Here is an 18,839-nt window from a genome sequence, read left to right as displayed (position 1 = left end):
AAAGGTTTAAAGAAAGAACGTCTTCTTTTCAAGAATACTTTGAGGCAGACGTAACCTCATTACCATCACATCAAATGAGTCTGAAATGAATTCCTCCTGCTTTTCAACACCCGTTCTCTCGATAAAAGCGTATTCATATATTTGCACTTTCGAGGACGGTGGAGTGACTGAAGCGATTTGGAATAACCCGCACTTCTGACCAGCAAAATCAAGGACGGTTAAAAGTGCTGATTTACCGTCGTCCAGTCAGTCAGGATGTAGAAAAATCGAAAACTAACCGTCTCCATCGCAGAAAAACATAGATTATGAACTCGCTAAAAACGTCTCTGATATGCTTAAACAGACTGAAGAAAATTTCAAACTTACGGGAAATTCCTTTCTTCTGACTCCATTCTTCAGAAAAAATTGTATTCAAAAACACACTTCGTATAGAGCTACTTGTTGTAAACTGAAAATTGATGTTCTGATACAGAACCTCTTATATAATAATCTCTGAGTAAAATCTCGTGGCGCAGAGACAGTTACAAGCCAAGAGAGGTTTGAATGATTTCATTAAAAAGAGAATATAAAAAATACACGTTTTATTATACGAACAAACTATATAAGAACATAAGGCTTCGATGGCCAAAATGTTAAGAACAAGTTAAGAACATATTTAAGCTTTACAAGACTCTAAAATTGCCAATCTCTTAAGAAAATGGACAAGAATGCTCAAAAAATGGTGAAAATAAGAACATGTTAAGAATTTTTTTAGGCTTAAAACTCAAAAAGTTAAGAACATCCTATGGCTTCAAAAATTTTGGATGTTCTTATAAAAAAACATGTAAGTATTATGAAGATCAAAAAGACTACCATGATTATTACAATGTGTAGGAATTAAAAGATCTTATACGCTTTTAAGTCTTTATGGTTTTATAATGTTACGTGGTTACTTTAAGTGGTGACTTCAATGAAATTAATGGTATGACAAAGTTGTAGATTCTGAGGTCACGAGCCATTTTCGTTTTAATTCAATTATCACTTTATTATGGAAATCTGAAATGCCAGAAATATCACAGAAGTGCGAGGTTATTAGAAAATACCTTGTTACAACAAACTAAATAGTATAACTAATCCAATATTTAGCAGGAGAAAAACGAGTGCGATGATTTTGAACGCGGAAGGTATGGTTTTCGAAAATTACCTTATGGCCAGTCTCCACTTTCGCGCGACATGAGCGAAAACTTTTTGACGTTTTTGTAAGCTCATTGGTTGGTTGGAAAATGAAGCAATTCCATTGGTCGAAATTGACGTAACGGATGAAAAAATTTTTTTATGACGTAATCTTTTCTTCAGGCAAAAAAGGTAAAGAAAAAAACTGTCGCCCATTTCGCGCGAAAGTGGAGACCGGCCTTTATCTCGAACTTTTTTAAACGGTTGTAGTTAACGCAAGAATAACCAAAATTCGCAATATAATAAATTGAATTAACGATATACATATACACCATTACAAGGTCTTTTGACATTACATCACGGATCCAATAGCTAATTGGTTGTAAGTGACGTATAATCAGTCAATACGTCACTTTCAACCAATCAGCTGTTGGGTTCGTGGAAGACATTGCAGTGGTGCATTTCAAGAATAATTATATTTAATAAGATTTCCATGATCAAATTGTTCAGCTGAGAGTCCTTTCAATATGAGAATCGCTGAAAGAAAAATCGTGTATTCTCAGATTCTAGTTCAACTGAATAACATACTGGTATTTTAGCCACGTCCAAACCACCCACTTAAGAAAAGCAACACAAAAAATAATGAAACAATAAATGAAACTAGTAAAAACAGCAAGCAAAATATAATTTTGATATGGAACTTCATGAGAAATATGATCAGGATTTTTTTTCAAAAGACAAAGTTTATTAAACATTTCATTTCATTGGGATATTGATCATATTACCGAATCTTTTGAGAGCATTGAATTTTTTTTCTTTACAAAAACTTAAACTGACATATTTGTATAGTATACATATCATAATCCAAATAAAATTCGATAAAACTTGTGTTAGGTCAATCCTAACAAATTATAACTTGTTTGCCCTATATAAATGAAGCCTAATGCCTTTCTGTTCATAATATGATAGGTTAGACTAGAGTTTCTCAAACCATGTAATGCAAGGATCTCAGCTAATGTGAAGAGTGTCATACAGTTATAAGAGATAATATAATACACATCTGATCTTGGCTCGATAAGACCAACCTTTACTACTTACCAAGCAAAAATGCAAATCAGATCTAATAACACACTCAAAAAAAAATTTCAATAGCAAAAGCAAACTTAACGAATTCGAACTTGGTCGAATTTTTTTAATGCTTGTCTTATTTCCAATACTCGAAAAATACAAAAATAGAAAGCCTTGTAAAACATCAACTCCAACGCAAAAAGCACTGACAGTGAAAACAAAATACCGTTCACAATGAAATTAACAGCAGAAGTAACGATAACGGCTTTTAATAGTAGTATGGTGACACAACTAATTAATTAATAAGAGTATCCTTTTAATTGCACTTCTCAAAACAGACAAAGATATACACTGTTGCTGTTATGTTACACGTTGTGCATCTACGAACCGTTTTATTTCTTAAAACAATGTTACCACTGGCATCGAAGCAGGAGGATTGTTTTATTAGAATAATACTCTTTTTCAATTTAAAGAGTTCTTGCATCAATCTGGTCACACATTTACCTATGTTATTCCCCTCAACAAAACAGATGGATAGTAAAGGATACGTTTGTCCCTTGGATATTTACCTTATTGCAAACTTAACTTTTTTTTACTGAAATGAACTTAATAAGCATAGTCAAGATAAAGAAAAAAAACATCTTTCTTATAAAAAAAGAAACATGTAAGTCAAACTGTTTTAATTACAGTTTAATCACAACAGGAAGTAACCAGCTCGTTATAAACACACTGAACATTCACACTGTTCTCTAGATTTACAGAACAGATAAGGGCAGCTTGATCTTTTTGAGAATACTTTGAACATAATTGATAATGCTTTAATCTACAGTTGAAAAATCACCAAATCCCAGCGTATTTATTCAGAGGGAATGCAGGAAATTCTTCAAACTTTATATAATGGGAAACAAATGAAATAACTGTTTCAGCAGCTATATTCTGATGTCAAAATCTCACAAATTTTGTGATCCTTGTAAATCGTATCTGGATGCTTCATATACTAGGAAACTAGTAGACATTTAATATTAATTTACCCTAACAAATAATACTCACCAAAGTTTACTTTCTGCCTTTAATTGAGAAAAAGATCTTTAAAGCTCTCCAATAGAGTTTTTTTAAATAGCATTTTAATAAGTTTAAGTTTGGTTTTGCTTAATCTATCAGCCAAGAAGATTAGACATTCTGTCTGGACTTTACAGAAAAAAATACTGTTAAGATCTTCTAGATAGACAAAAAACAGAAAAGCCAATTCCAATAAATCTTTAAACAAAATGTCAAGTTGTGAGAGAATTTAGAATTAGAAAAGGTGAAAGAAAAGGGAAATATTTTTCAAACCAGCCCACCTTAACCAATAAATACTTTCCCCGACAGTTCTTTCATCAGGTTTAGACACTAAATATTCAATAAAGTTTGTTTTTCTATCTTTTTTTCAAATCATCAAAATCAAGCAATTTATGACACATCATTTGAAAACAAATCATTGCCAAAAAATATGACGTTTTATAGACATTTTTAGAAAGAATACATAACTTTAAAATCGAAATTTTTGCTAACTCGTCTTATACAGATTATATATATTATAGACAGGATATTATCTTACAAATCTCAAATGAAAATATAACATCAACAAATTGCATACATTTGCATAGTTTATACCAACTGGGGTCATGGGAACAACAAATACTCTTCGAACATCACAGAAAATAAGTACCCTCCTCAGATAAAGTAAATAGCAAACCATACGTATGTAAACTAATCGACCAGATCTAAATGATATAAAACACAAATGCCTTCAAATGTAAACTGTTTGTTAGTACAAATTTCTTGACACAAACAAAAACAAGAAACTAAATGAAATTTGTTTGTCCATTAATGAATCTGAAATACACAAATGTTTACACACACCATTAATTATCAGTAGGCCAGTCATTGTGTTAAGTGATATTAATTTATAAAAAGAGCAAGATTCTTTACTATTCTTTTCCATTCTTATACAATGAGATCTCATAAATTGTTGGTTAATTATTGCAAAGAACCTGTTTTTATAAAGACTTCAACTCCATTGATGGATTTTTCGTTCGCTCATTCCATTTCAAGCATGAGAAGGTATTTACAAGAAATCTTTTCACTGCTTGAAAAACATCAGTTATTAAGATAGAATTAGAAGAGAGAAGCTAAAATTAGGCAAATGATGAACCTAAGAATGCCATTTTCAGAGCATTCTTAAATGGAGATTGCCAATCATCCAGCATTAAAGGGCTTAGAAATTTTACAAAAAGTGCCAATTTTTATACTGACTCCCTTCAATAAGACGCGCGCGATCGCGCTCACAATTAGTAAAGCGCTCGCCAATCTTGTATGGTGAGCGAAAATTTGCGTGCGTCAATTATATTTTGATTCTATCAAGATTCTATAATGACAAGTAGAATTTAGAACAACCTGTCATACATTAATTTGATAGTGTAATCTCAACAGAAGTGATATTCATTTGATTTACTAAATTTACTTAGGGTGCTTTCTACAAAATCATGTGCTCTAAAATTGATTCACGTAAGCGATTTCGTAAAAAAATTCACGTACATTAACTTATTACATGCGTGTTTTGTCACTTTCTTGCTTTTTCCTTCCTGGAAAAGCTTTTTTAGGAGAACGTGCCAGTCTTTTGAATGTAACTAGGTGACATTTGTGTTGTAAAAGACAAATCAATTATGAGTAACTTGTTATTCAAAAGACTGTAGTAGTCTCCCAAAAAACTATAGAAAAGTCACAATCACTGATAAGAGATTTCTAATTTTTTGACCACCAAGACCACCCCGTTCAACGCACCATACTCTCCGGGTTGGCACACGATATCATCTCCAGGGTGCAAAAGAATTTTTTGATCTGTGGACCTAGACAGCGGTTCAGTTATTATCAGTCATGGTTTGGGTTGGAGCTCGAGAGTCACAATATCAGGTTGAATGGCTTCTTAGGGGCACTAGCACACTGTGTTTAAACTTAGGATCTAGTATAGCCTGGGTATCCAGACTCAAAATTTTAGAAAAAAAATCTTACCTCATCATACAAAGTTTCTAAAATTTTAGAGTCTGGTGCAACTAAAACAGTATGGTACAGTTTGAATGACACAGTCTGCGAGTGAACCCTTGTTGACAGAATCTCAAACCCAGGCAGACACACATAAATTACTGATCATAAAACCTCTTTTACAAACTCAAAAACCTTTCAAAACTACTTGAAAATTTTGCTCAGTGACTGGGCGCGTACTGACCAATTAATTAGATACACTCGCATATGCAGGGACAGATATCCCTGCAGAGGAGTTAGTTGGACCAGACCGTAAACCAGAAACATGATCTTAAAAAAACTAGACGGTGAAATAGTTCACGGTCTGGATATCCAGGCTAGATCTACATAGTTTAGGGATCCTTATAGGGGCAAGATTGGGAGCGTTTTTTATTAGGCCTGTAAGTTACACACTAAAGTGTATCCAGATATAATTGGCAGTGAAAACAAGAATGCCTGTAACTTTTGATAGTCAAATATAATTATGGAAAGTTTTTTTACATGCTTTAGGCAAGTACTTTTTTATTTTCTGGTTTACAGACATTCTCATAGATGATCTTTTGGACCAGAGGATGGAAATAATTAAAAATTGCTCTTTTCAAACTTTTAATGTTGGAGAAAATGCAAAAATACATCTTGAGAAAACTTACATACATACTAGAAAATCAAGGAACGTTTTTAGCAGGGAAATTGTGTTTAAAAGTGCCATTAAAGAAAGCACTGGACCCTTTTATTTGCCCTTTCTGCTTAAAATATAATTGTTTTAAAAAGTTTTCTTATAATGTCTCATTAGTACAGGGTCGGAAGAGCAGAAATAAATAAAATGTAAATTTCAATTTTATTTTTATTTTATTTTTACAAAAAAAACATTGGCAATTTCGTAAACAAGAAAATAAAAAAGTAACTGCCTTCAAAAGCGCTATATTTGAATAAGCCTGGGTATCCAGACTCAAAATTTCAGAAAAAAACACTCTTACCTCAACATACAAAGTTTCTAAAATTTTAGAGTCTGGTGCAACTAAAAAAGTTGGGTACAGTTTGTTTGATATTGCCTGTGAGTGAACCCTTGTTGACAGACTTTGTAAACCCAGACAAACATAAATAACCTAAAAATCTCTTTTACAAACTCAAAAAACTTTTAAAACTACTTTAAGCTACATCAAAACATCAGCCACATTTATAAAGGCTCTTTTCCAGCGGCCATTTTGTTTAGAAATGAACCTGCGTTTTCATTTTTATTTGTTTATCTTTTTTTGCAAGGTCAGCTTTTTCCATAAATTATGCGCGCGCATCAAAAAATATAAAAAACCCCGCGAAAATTCTGCTCAGTGACTGGGTGCGTACTGACCAATTAGAGACACTCGCATATGCAGGGACAGATATCCCTGCAGACAAGTTACTTGGACCAGAGACAAGATTATAAAAAACTAGACGATGAAATAGTTTACGGTCTGGATATCCAGGCTATATTTGAATGTATTTTTGGTTGAAAAATTTGCGATTTTTAGTGATTAAATATGCAATTGAAAAAACTTAGCTTTTTTTTCTACTTATGCTATATACAACGTTTATTTTTTTACCAGTGGTTGTTCAACCTTAGGTTAAGAAGGTTGTCAAATTTCAAAGCAAACAGAAAAGTCCTTCGGAAGATATGGGACCCAAAATACCTCTTGGTACAGCTTGGTAGCACTTTTCTGTGAAACTTCGAATCTCCAAATTTTTTATTTTATTACAATTGTATTTCCACAATTCGAGAATCAAAAGTTACAAACAGTCTTGTCTCCACTGCCAAATATCAAGATACAATTTAATTAAGTGTTCGTGAATGACCTTATTCTGCTGTGTTTTGGTGGCGCAAGCGGTTAGGCATTGGCTTTGTCAGTAAAGCCCTTATAGACTTTGTAACTAAATGAAATGCACCTAAGCTTAAGTCCCAAATAAGCAGGACAAAACTCAGTTTTTTAAAGTTTACAAAAAAACAATACTTACTGTAGTTGTAGATCTTTCAAATTCAGTTTGTGAATAGAGCAGTAAAAAAAAAAACTTTCGTATTTTTCCTTTTTTTTTGCAATCGTCCCAGAAATAAAAAATAAGGTTTAATGATAAAAATACTATCCACTGAAGGTCTGTGGCACTATTATAGTAAAGCGGGTGTTCTACCAGGGTGGCTTTTTTTCAACTCGGCTCAATCCTCAAAGTCAAACCCTGGAAAATGGTAGAACTTAGCTGCAGCAGATCATTTCAATGGAAGTTGTTGCAGTGTTTACAAGGTTCTTGATAGAAAATCCTTTGTTTGATTGTCAATGATGACAGTGTTGTTATTGATTTTGTTAGTTCTGACAAATTGATGTTTGTGACTTTACAGTTTTGATTTCCATTGAAGAACCATGTTTTCATGTTACAAGATGCTGTTTTTAGAGCTGTAGAGCTAGCCTGGCTGCATGCAGGATTGGAAAAATCTGTATCTTTCTCTATTGTGAAGAATCCATCCCCATGTACAAATTTTTGACACCCTACAAACACCACACTTGATATATTAAACATAATTATGCATGACATCATATTCATGACTAGGAGAATTTGTTTTTAATTTAACTTTATATTTTAATGGCCAGTCAGGTCATTAAATTGAGGGCTATGCATGTTAGCCTCCACTGATGCAAGTTACCCAATCTCACGGTATAGTTTCAATCTTCAGGAATTCCGAACTTCCTATTATTCTCAACTCTAAAGAAGGTTGTCAGGGTTAGATGAGGGATGTCAACACTAGACCAAAACATGATATACACTACTTTTACTTTACTCAATAAGGATTAGTTTTTACAAATTTTTCAAAACAAACAGCTTGGGACGGAAATACTGCATTTCAAGAAATGACACGAAAGATGCAAGAAATAAACAAAAGAAACCAATAAAAGATCAAAGAGAAAACTGTTAGTTAGTGGGAAAAATGATTGTTCGCTAATCTTGGTGCTTGGGGATTTACCAAATTGATTGTTTTAATTCAGTCTGAGAAATCCTCTTAATTGCGCACTTGACGCTTTAAAGCAAAAAATTACACAGTTAACATTTACGCCCGTGTCCAATTGTACACTTATGATCCCGACCCAGTTGAGATTGCTTGAGCAGATTAACGAGGGCTCAGATTTTTCAAAATGGGGCGAATACATGGTCAAACCGGCAAAAGTTTTTAACACAATCAATTTCTACGATAAATTTTGAGATGGTCCAAGGCTTTCTCTTGAATTGAATTGAATATATTTTGTAATTGCACGTGTATTTGCACGTTTAAATCTCGGATGACGTAAGCATGCAATTAAGAGGATTTCCCAGACTGTATTTTGTCCAATCAAAAAATTGCTTTGCAATTGTGTAAAAAGAAGTATCCAATCAAATGAAGGTAAACTGCTTTCATCCAATCAGAAAGAGGATTCTTTTAAAAAATAACACTCGCATCAAATTCCCGCTTCGTTTGAGAGCTAAAGATCAACCCTTAGAATCAACGCAACGATTGAAACAAATAGAGTTATATGTCTGCTCGTCATCCAAAAAGCAATAATCAGCAGTAAAAATTAGAGCCGGTCATTAACCTATAGCCGACAATCTCATTGGTTGAAATTTAAAAAGGACTTAACTTTACGAGAGCCAATGACAGTCAAGGGATTTCTCTCAATTGCGGTATACTGCAATAATCATCCAAATAGACCTTTTTTCAAAGAGGCAACCCTGTTGAATAATTATGTAGTCCAGCCATACAAACAATGATACAGCAATGCATAATTACTGTTTCAATGGGAGTATCATTGTTTTTCTGCTGGACTACATAATTATTCAACAGGGTGGCCTCTTTGAAAAAAGGTCTATTCAATGAAATGAAAGAAAATTTATTGGGCTCAAAATCTCTGGCTCGGTGGGCTGCTCAAATGGCGTGTTGTGTTGTTGTGTTAAATTAAATTTCATTCATTAAGTGTAAAAATGAACCCCCTAGAATAAGCCCTCTCCATCCAGCTCCATCACCCCCTCCTGTGCTCCTGTGTGGCTGCTTTCCAGTTTGCAGAGTATGGCAAGGCTGGGCTTGAGGAAAAATTCTGAAATACCAAGTTCCGCACTGGAAGATAGAGCGCACCTGATAAATTTTGGTCCGGACAAGGCAGGTGCACCTGTACCTCGGAAGAAATTGGCCCAAAAAGGCAAAAAATTGCTAATAAAATTAGCTGCACTTGAGGAGAAAATGAATACCTTAAATTTTGCACCTGCGCTCTGCTGCAACTGGAATTTCAAACTTGGAAACTATGCCCTGTGAAACTTTTTTACGGTTAAGGTGTTTCTAACCAACAGCTTTATACCTGCATACTGATAAATAGTTATTTCCAACATTGTGTTTTGTTCATTTCATTTTCATGTTCTGTTGATCTTGTGGAGAGAGTTATATCGGATCACCCAAAGTTACCTTCATTTTTTTATTTTTCATTTTTTTATTTTTTTATCCACGGATCGCTGATAGTCACCTTTCCGGGGGTTTTGTTGTTTGGAATTGATTAACTAACAGTTAGGTAGGGTCAGGGTTGCTAGTAACGGCTTGTCACTGTGCCGGGTGCATACTCGGCGCCTTGGGCCCCGCAGGGTTGCTAGTAACGGCTCGAATTTCAGTCAGGTTAAAAAAGTGGTACTTTTACCCATATTATAATAACATTACCCCCGTCTTTTGCCAGTTCGGTATAATATGTTATGAATTGCGTTAATTTGCTGTGCGGCGATGGCTCAATGGATAGAGCGCTGGCTTCCGAATCTGAAGGTCTTTCTTTGGTGGTGGTTCGAATCCCACTCGGTGCGAATAATAAGTTGGCCGAAATTGATGGACAAATGATTGACAGGTATGAAAACTCAGTCAGAAATGAGAAACTAAGTCTCAGAAACTCAGACAGTCAGAAAAGAGAAAGACAGGATCAGAGATAAGAAAATAAAATAAAAACATGAAGGTACTTTGGGTGATCCGATGTAACTCTTTCCTGATCTTGTGGAAGAAAAGCTAAACCGTAAAAGTTTTTACCGACCATGTACTTTACAATCTTTCATTCTGATTTTGGCCTGGGTCGTTTCTTTGGGCCGCGAAGCCGCGAACCATACACCTAGGACGGGTTGTCCCTATTATAGATGTAAAAGAAAATGTAACTGTCTATAAGAGTGCTGTCTAAATAACGTTCAAACGTAGCAACGCTACCATTTTAACCATTACGTACCGGCTGGTCCACCGGGGTGCTCACAGACCAGAACTTCCAAAGTTCCACTAAGGGTCGGAAAAGTCAGAAAATCAAATTTCAGTCCTACTGTACTAAGGGTCGGTAAAATAGGAAAATTTCAACTTTTTACCCTCTGAAAGATCGGCGAAATTTGGTCAAAATTCGTCAAATTTGTCCCCGCGCTAAGAAGGGTAGTAAAATTCCCAAAATTTTCCTTTGTTTTCTCCTTTTTAGTCCCGGTAAGAGTGCAAAGCTCGAAAGTCGGGCGCGGCACCCCCCCCCCCCCCCCCGTCAGCTCACAACCCTATTCCACCCCCCCGCCCGGGGGCCTAAATGACACATAACTTTAATCTCCCAGGTTTAAAACAAAGTGTGAACAACTAAATTCGAAACTCAAAAAATAAGAAGGCAAAAGGGATCGACGAAACAGTTTACTCCACTATTTTCAACGGAACAGAATTGCAGGAATTGCTCCGTTTTCTTGCACCGAAACATTCTAAAACCAATTTTAGTGCACTCTCGATATCCGTTACAGAAACTACACTCGAGAAACACGAAAATATAACGTCTAAACATGGTCGTAGTATGTGGCTGGAGGCGGATTTGAGGGATTAACATTTATCCAATGACTGGTTAATTTACAATCTAACACCAATAATCCCTTGCATTGCAAAACTTTTTGAGTATGCTGATAGATGTGACAATGGTGAGCGCTATCAGAAACCATGGCCTGCAGAAAAATGGTGGGCTAAGGGATTAGGTTCGAGTTTATCGATTCTTAAAATTGTAATATTTTCCCACTGAATTAAACCAGAGGAATGTAAAGAGATGGAAAAACAGCTTCTTGAAAACAATGGGAAAACGGCTCGTCATATAACAGTTCTCTTGCCCTTAAGGGAGTTTATGTCGAGTAAATAAGTTTCATTTGTTGTCACTATTAAAAAAATCTGCACAATTAGCGTGTTGTGGCAAAATTCTTTTGTTTCAAGCCTGATTATGTGCAAACTTTTAGGGCTTATATTTTGGGTACACCTCTCCTATACGAAAAGGTACCTATATCTTCTTGCTCAGAATTTCCTAGCGATTCTATTGATATAACCGCATCATGACCGCACCAAATTAGGGAAAGCTAGAGCTCGAGAAAATTATAACTTCATCTTGATTTTCCTCCACTTCTGACAGTTTTACTTTTTTTTACTTTTACTAGTCTTACTTTTAACCAATTTAATATCATTGCGTTAAGAATTTCTTTTACTATATATTGGTAAAAATATTTCTCCTTATTCTTAAAAATTGAACTAGTAATCGGCAAAAAAGGTAAAACAAATTTTCATTTTTATCGTCAAATCATGTAGAAACCGTCCGATTTGTATGGCGAGCCGTCTTTTCTGGACTTTCATTTAATGACCTAATCAACGTTTTTACAATAGAATTTTCAATAGAAGTGATCGTTGAACTTTGAGTTATCAGAAAAGCTGTTTTTCCATCTCTTTACATTCCTCTGATTAAACCACATTTGAGGTAAAAAAAAAAGACATTTTGTTTAGTTGAGCAAAAACAATACACATTTTGCAGACAATGTAAAATGTAAAAAAGGACGGGAAGGCTTTGTTTTATATCGATTATCTCCTGAAAAGTAGTAGGACTTCGCATAACAGAGTGTAATTTGCAGATATCAGGATTAAGTGCCTCGGTGCTTGGCTAGTGCCTCGGGGATTCAAAGTCACTTCAAATTACAAAAATTTGGAATATCTTTGAGAAAATGTTTTTTTCACTTCTGTCGAGTAAGTAAGTGCAAGGAGAAAGGTACCTTCGAATATAACCGGGAGTCTCCTGTACACAAATGGAATATCGAACAAATGATTTAGTGTTATAAGGTATTTGGCTATAATATGGATAAAAAAATTTACAAATTATTAAACAAAAATATAAATATATGAATTTTCATGAATAAAAAAATCGAGTGATTTAAGAAAAGAAAGCACTACACAATTTATATCGAAGATTATCTTTATTCACTTATCCAACCACATTGTATGAAGAACTCTTGTAGGGCGAGCCTTAACGAGGGCGTTAAATAGTGTGGCGGTTTCGTCTTGTGAGGTATTTTCATACGAGATGAGGCGTATTCGTTGAGCAGGTAAGATTTCAAAGTCATGTATCGCGAACAACGTAATTGGACAGTCGCACAAAGCTGAAAGAGGAAATTTTAAATAGACTACTATTCATGATATGCACCGTTGCAATGTCCTCTCATCACGAACTCATTTTTTGATTTTTTTTTCTGAAGTATATTATATATAAACCTCCATTTTAATTTTTTTATAGTCGATTGGTTGCAAGTGACGCATTGACTGATGTTACATCATCACTTACAACCAATCAGCTGTTGGGTCAATGGTATGATGTCGAAGACATTGCAGTGATGCATATCATGAATAGCACACTATTTCAAAATAACATAGATTGAAATACATTAAAATAGATTGAAATAAAATTATAATAATGGCATCTTTATTAATTTTCTTCACTTTACTACTCAAAGGGATAGCAAAAATAATAATTGAGAATCAACAGCTTAAAGTTTTGACTGGAAGCCCGTAGTCAATTCCTCCGAAAAGAATTATGCGTTCCTTTGTAGAATTTTTTAATTTATTCTTTTTTGTTTTTAGAATGTTATAAATTGAAATCCGATTTTGAATTTTTTTTTACTGTACTTGTGACCATGGTGCAAAAAAGACATCGAAACCTCAAAAATGAATAAAATAAAATTTTTAGTTTTCACATTTATCATGGAATTCGACAAATGAGAATCACTAATACTAATACTTACATGTTTTTCTTTATCGGACAGTAAATGGAAAGAAGTATCGGACGACATTTTCTCTTTGAATTCTTCAAATTCTTTCGTTGTTACTGAGAGAAAAAGGGAAACAAATAAAAAAATTGATAAGCCAAAAAAATATAACAACACATTACGACAAAATTTTAGGCAAGTTTGCAAAGGAGAAAGAAGAAAATCTCGAACAATCTTAGCCTAGCATGGCACACAACTAAAATTAAGACAAAATGGGGTATGGTAAGAAAACATGAAACGCAATATTTTTAATACAAACTATTACTATCATGTAGCAGCAACGGGCTGTTCCATGAAATTTGGGGGGTGGACGAAACCTTTTCAAGGTATAAAAAATTCTTATGCGGATAACCTCTGGAAAAATGCTAAATTTAGCCCTTTGAAATATTCTTTTCAGACCTTAAAATTGAGCTTGGACGCACGAACCTTTACCCCTTGAAAATTCTTCCCTGATCCCCCCCCCCATGGAAATATATTCGTCACCCCCTGGATATGGATATAAAAAGGAATGACCCAAAAATCGCAACTTACTGTCTATATCATCTTTCTTTCTCGAATCGTCCGATGAAAACCTAGATGGATACAAAAGAATATCATAAAACTATGCAATTAAAAACACCACAAATGTTCGATGAATCGCTTATAGGTAGTCGGTAGCCGAAAAACTCTTCAGAGTATTTTATTTGATCCATATGAATTTGGAATATCTCGTCATTTTCAATCAGAAGAAAAGGGCCGAGGAGCTCCTCTGAATTGAGATCTTTTTCGAGAAAACGTTGCATACGCGATCATAACAAGAAATATCTTTTGTAAAAGGAGAATGGAGTCTAGCGAGTACCTCAGCAATAACCAGTATTTTTCATTACGGCGCAAAAAAAGCCGTAGCCTCTAGTAGTAGATTCATACTTACTCTTTTTTACCAGATGTTTTCGTTGTACGAGGAGGTGATATAACTTGCTGTGAACAAGAAGAAAAAAATGCATTTCACATTAAGTCAAAATCATTAAAACAATTCTATGTCCTGTAAATCAAATTTATAAGAAGGTAACAATATTCCCCCACATATTCACACAAGAAGCAGCTCGTGTGTCAAAATTCAGGCAAAGTTTACCGGTGAAGTTTCCAGGATGCCCACACACAGAAACTCGTCCGGTACATACTTTAGATTCAAGATTACATGTAGTTTGGAGTATGGAAACCACCTCCACCGTTGTCTCTTTGTAATTCGATCTTCAAGGGGTTGAGGGATCAAGAGATCAAGGGATCAAGGGATCGAGAGATCAAAGGGATCAAAGGGATCAAGGGATCAAGAGATCAAGAGATCAAGGGATCAAGGGATCAAGGGATCGAATTAAAGAGGGATTCGAATTATAAGAGAGCATTTTGCGATGTTTTAGTTCGAGTTATTGAAAGATTCGAACAAAATTCTAAATTATCATCATCATCACTGACCATTCGCTTTCTGTTTTCTTTTTTCCGTTCCCGTTGTGTTTTCAAATCTTCATATTCTTGACAACCTGTAAAGAAACACAAATTCATACAAACACATTTATTGAAACAATTACTGACAGATTTAGGAGGAGTTTTCATCGCTTAAAGGTTTCGAAGATTATTAGTTGAGTACTTGTTTTTTCTTTTATAAGCATAACGTTTATAATCATATACAGGCTCAGTTTTTAGTTCCTAAACAATGGATCTATTGTTTGAGAACAATAGAATACTAAGCATAATGCGAGCCTGATATAGGGACAGACATTTGCTTATGAAAAAACATGTACCCATCATCCTTGCATCGGGGTTCTCAAAAATGCAATTAGGCTCCAAATGACACAAGTGAAATGGCTACAGGGCCATTCCAAGAAACTATTGAGCACGATTGTAGATAGTCTATGCCCGATTGAACCGCATCTATGGTCCATGGGTAGCGGCGCTCCTAGTTCACTACTAGCGGTATCCAGTCAAGAATGAGCATGACGTAATGTACCCCTTCTTCTGGAGGTCTTACAGTAGAGCCATTAGCGTTATTTTTGACATCGTTTATAAATTTTAGGAATTTGGGGCGCAAACTCACTGTCTTGCCACTTATTACACAGTGAACTTTCACCAAAGAAAACGTAAAACTCACCAGTTAACTTTTTGATGCCGTATCTCCGATACTTTGTCAATTCTTTTATTCGTGCTTTTAATTCTCTTTCTCCTAAGAAAATACCATCAAATTATGATGAGTTTTCTTCCTTGACTTAAGTGATCATTTCTTTTCACATGTAGAAACAGATCTGAACTAAATTTCCTAGAAGATATGATACGTAAATATCTTATTTAACGATTCTTCTCTCTTGATCAAAAAAGAAATTTCTTTTTCATTTCATTTCATTTTTCATTACATTTTTTGCGACCTTTAATCACCTGTTGTTATAATAATGTAAAATCGATCTAAGACCTCAATGTGTTCATCTATAGTTCAGAGCGGTTTCGATCCACCTAGCATCGAAAACTGCATGTCAAAGGGTTGTGAGTTATGGAAAAGTGACGTCAAATGTAGAAACTCTTTACACTGACATGGCCACAGATATATTTGACGTTATTCGAGTGTGATGAACTCGAACAAGACTCCTTGTAAATTTAGACCATGTTCAGACGTTACAGTTTCGTTCGCTTCGGTATGATTTCCGTTAATGATCGAGAGTGTTCATATTGGTTTCCAGATGTTTCGGAGCAAGAAAACGGGACAGTTCCGTTTCGATGAAAAAAGTGGAGCGAAACCGTTTCGATCTGTTTTGCTTTATAACGTCTTCTTTTTTGACGTTTCGAAATTCGATGTTCACGGAACCGTAACGTCCGAGCATGGTCTTAGATTAGATAATTGTGTTTCAAGATAACGTAACATACTGATTCTATTATTAACCAGTTCTTCCCATTGCTGAGGTTGAACGAATTGCGCAAAGGGTCTGATCTTATCTTTGAATTCCCTAAAAACGAACAGTAGAAATAATCAATGCTACTGGATACATAATTAACATTCTAAGAACAGTCCTAAAATATTAAACCTTAAAGTCTAGAAAAATGAAGAACAGCCAATGTTAAGCCAAATTTACTAGTTCTTTAAAAATAAGATGAAAATGGAGACAACACAAACGGTCTAACTAAAAAGACGATACCTGTCTTCTTTGCTCAGTTTCCTCCTTGAAGCTAAAGAAAAAAGCAAGAAAAATCATGTTTATTTCCAATTTGAATAAAATTTGAAATATTACAAGACAGTCAGATGTAAAGTGTTGAGAAAACGCAGTCAGTAAAATGATACATAACTTCAATCTAAAGAAACACATATAGTAGACTGCACGCATGATATGTTTTGGTATAGGGGATGCGCATCGTGTATAAAATTCCCGTCCGGAGAGTTACCCCCGTATCGAAAAACGAATGGGGAGTCACATCAGTCTTATCAAATTAGTAGTAGTGGCAATGAAAATACTATTCTCGGACGGGATTCGCGCAGCCTATATAGATAGAGACTTTGCTATACCTATTAACCGATGTTTACTTGTAATCAACCCATAATCACGAGCAATCCTAAAAAAAATAAGGTTCAAAGTTAAAAGAACGAACGCTTTGAATAGATCAGTATAGCTTAAGGGCTCTGACCATAGTGAATTTTTCATAATTGCCGTGTTTAAAATGTGTTTTCTGACTGTAAACTATGGCATGTTATACATTTTCTGTTAGACAAATTATTCCTGAATCTGAAAATTCAAAAATTGCATTGAAAGAATTTGATGAAGAAGAAAATGAAGACTTTTGCGAGGAAGAGTATTTCAACTTTGAAGAGCTTAGTTTCGGCGAAGAAAAACCATTTTGAAAAATTTTTCGCAGTAGATGGTGCTTTTATCGAACAATAAAAATTTTTGCGGAAAATTTTTGTAAATGCTTCTTTGTCTCGAAATCTTTAAAATAGTGGTTTTTCATCAATTTTTCATCCGGGTTTTGCTTAAAAAAACAGTCATAACTTTTGACACATCTTTTTAGAAAAATTTTCCGCAAAATTTAAAATAGTTAAATTCTTTGCGGACAGCGTAAAGAAATTTTGAAACAAAAAAGATAATTACCCATTAAAACTAAGCACTTTTTGTAAAAGAGGGTGATGCAACATATTATTAAACATCTTTTTAAAGTTCATAAAGCCGTGGTTACACTACATTAATATCTTTAAAATTTTTGAAATTTTTTAATCAAAAATACATTAAAGAAATTAACTATTTTCTTTAAAGTCTTTTCGAAATTTTGTATGTTGTATCAAATCTTCAATCGTTTTTCTCAACTCATTTTCTCACTCAACAAACGACATGAGTGAAAGGAGGAAGGCTGCAGCACGTATTGTGCTAATTCTTTTCTAACGGAAATTTGAGAGGAAATATTCGAAAATGTCGAGCTTAAAAGGTCTTGCTGGGTACGCAAGTAGTTAAAGTTGAGGAACGAAAAAAGTGTACAACAACATATTTGCTGAACTTCTTCGTCTACGTGACCAAGAAGAAAAGAAGAATTTTATATCTCAGGATGAACACAGAAACTCGTGGCTGATATCCATCAATCATGCAAAATCTTTCTCTTATCCTATCTTTCAACCCTATCTCATATTTAGCCATACTATTACACGTTTTTTTTTATTAGAACCCAGTTTATAAGAACATTTAGGCAGAAATTCGTCGAAAAATTAAGAACATCGTAAGAACATGCCCAGCCTCAGTTTGGAAAAAAATTACAAGAAACTACAATTTTTCTTCTTTTCAAGCAGTTTTAACCCAACTTAGGCATGGATTGTCTAAAATCGAGAGTCAAATATTGTCCAAATTGTACCAATTTTATATGCTCTTTATTTTGCATGATATTGTCGATTTAGAGTAGTCTGAAAAATTAAGAACCCATTTAAGAACATTTAAGGCTAAAAATTGCTAAAAAAATAAGCACATCCAGGCTCAGCCAAATTTTAAGTGTTCTAATAAAAAAAAAACGTGTACTACGGTTTGAAAATTCCAAACGCTAGAAAATCCATTCATCGAAAAAATGTACAGAACTATCATGTCGGTGCCTTTGATCTCGAGAGAAGTGAAGAAAAAAACTTTAAACTCTTTACCAAAAAAATGGTAAAGAATCGCAAGAAATGATTTTTTTTTCAAGAATTTATAGGTCTTTATTTTCTTTAAAAGAGGACTGTTACACTTGTAAATTATTTAATCATAAAGACTTGATTAAAAAATTTCAGAAATTTTGAAATAAATTAATGTAATGTACAATTAAATTCTTAATTACTCTTAAGGGATTCGATTAAAAAGCAATTTATAAAGGCAATTCTTTGTTAAAAGTGTTAAGGAACCTGAAATATAACTTTTATGTTTAAATACCAAAATCAATTTTTGGACTATGGTCAGAGCCCTTAATACATATATATAATCGAACAATAATATGAA

At 34.2% G+C, this 18,839-nt stretch overlaps 2 protein-coding genes across 4 annotated transcripts in view; both read right to left on the bottom strand.

The window, feature by feature from the left end:
- LOC136803874 (WD repeat-containing protein 62-like) overlaps positions 1-446 on the bottom strand; it is a 47,955-nt gene extending 47,509 nt beyond the window's left edge. Inside the window, exon 1 of the mRNA XM_067060596.1 lies at positions 367-446. Within this exon, the coding sequence (XP_066916697.1) occupies positions 367-392 (26 nt within the window). The 5' untranslated portion in view covers positions 393-446. The remainder of the gene's footprint in view (positions 1-366) is intronic.
- An 11,937-nt stretch (positions 447-12,383) lies between these two features.
- The window catches only part of LOC136803878 (transcriptional adapter 2-beta-like), a 40,796-nt gene continuing 34,340 nt past the window's right edge, over positions 12,384-18,839 (bottom strand). For all 3 annotated transcript variants that reach the window (XM_067060600.1, XM_067060601.1, XM_067060602.1), the window contains 9 exons: positions 16,901-16,947; positions 16,536-16,566; positions 16,267-16,346; positions 15,503-15,574; positions 14,830-14,894; positions 14,288-14,334; positions 13,909-13,949; positions 13,354-13,436; positions 12,384-12,714 (listed from right to left, as the gene is read on the bottom strand). In XM_067060600.1, coding sequence (XP_066916701.1) covers positions 12,532-12,714; positions 13,354-13,436; positions 13,909-13,949; positions 14,288-14,334; positions 14,830-14,894; positions 15,503-15,574; positions 16,267-16,346; positions 16,536-16,566; positions 16,901-16,947 — 649 coding nt within the window. In that variant the 3' untranslated portion in view covers positions 12,384-12,531. The remainder of the gene's footprint in view (positions 12,715-13,353; positions 13,437-13,908; positions 13,950-14,287; positions 14,335-14,829; positions 14,895-15,502; positions 15,575-16,266; positions 16,347-16,535; positions 16,567-16,900; positions 16,948-18,839) is intronic.

This window comes from Clytia hemisphaerica, unplaced genomic scaffold, assembly GCF_902728285.1.
Source record: "Clytia hemisphaerica strain Z4C2 unplaced genomic scaffold, Clytia hemisphaerica genome assembly, whole genome shotgun sequence".
Lineage (NCBI taxonomy): Eukaryota > Metazoa > Cnidaria > Hydrozoa > Leptothecata > Clytiidae > Clytia > Clytia hemisphaerica.
The sequence above is the reverse complement of the archived record's forward strand: the minus strand, read 5'-3'. Positions and strand labels throughout refer to the sequence as shown.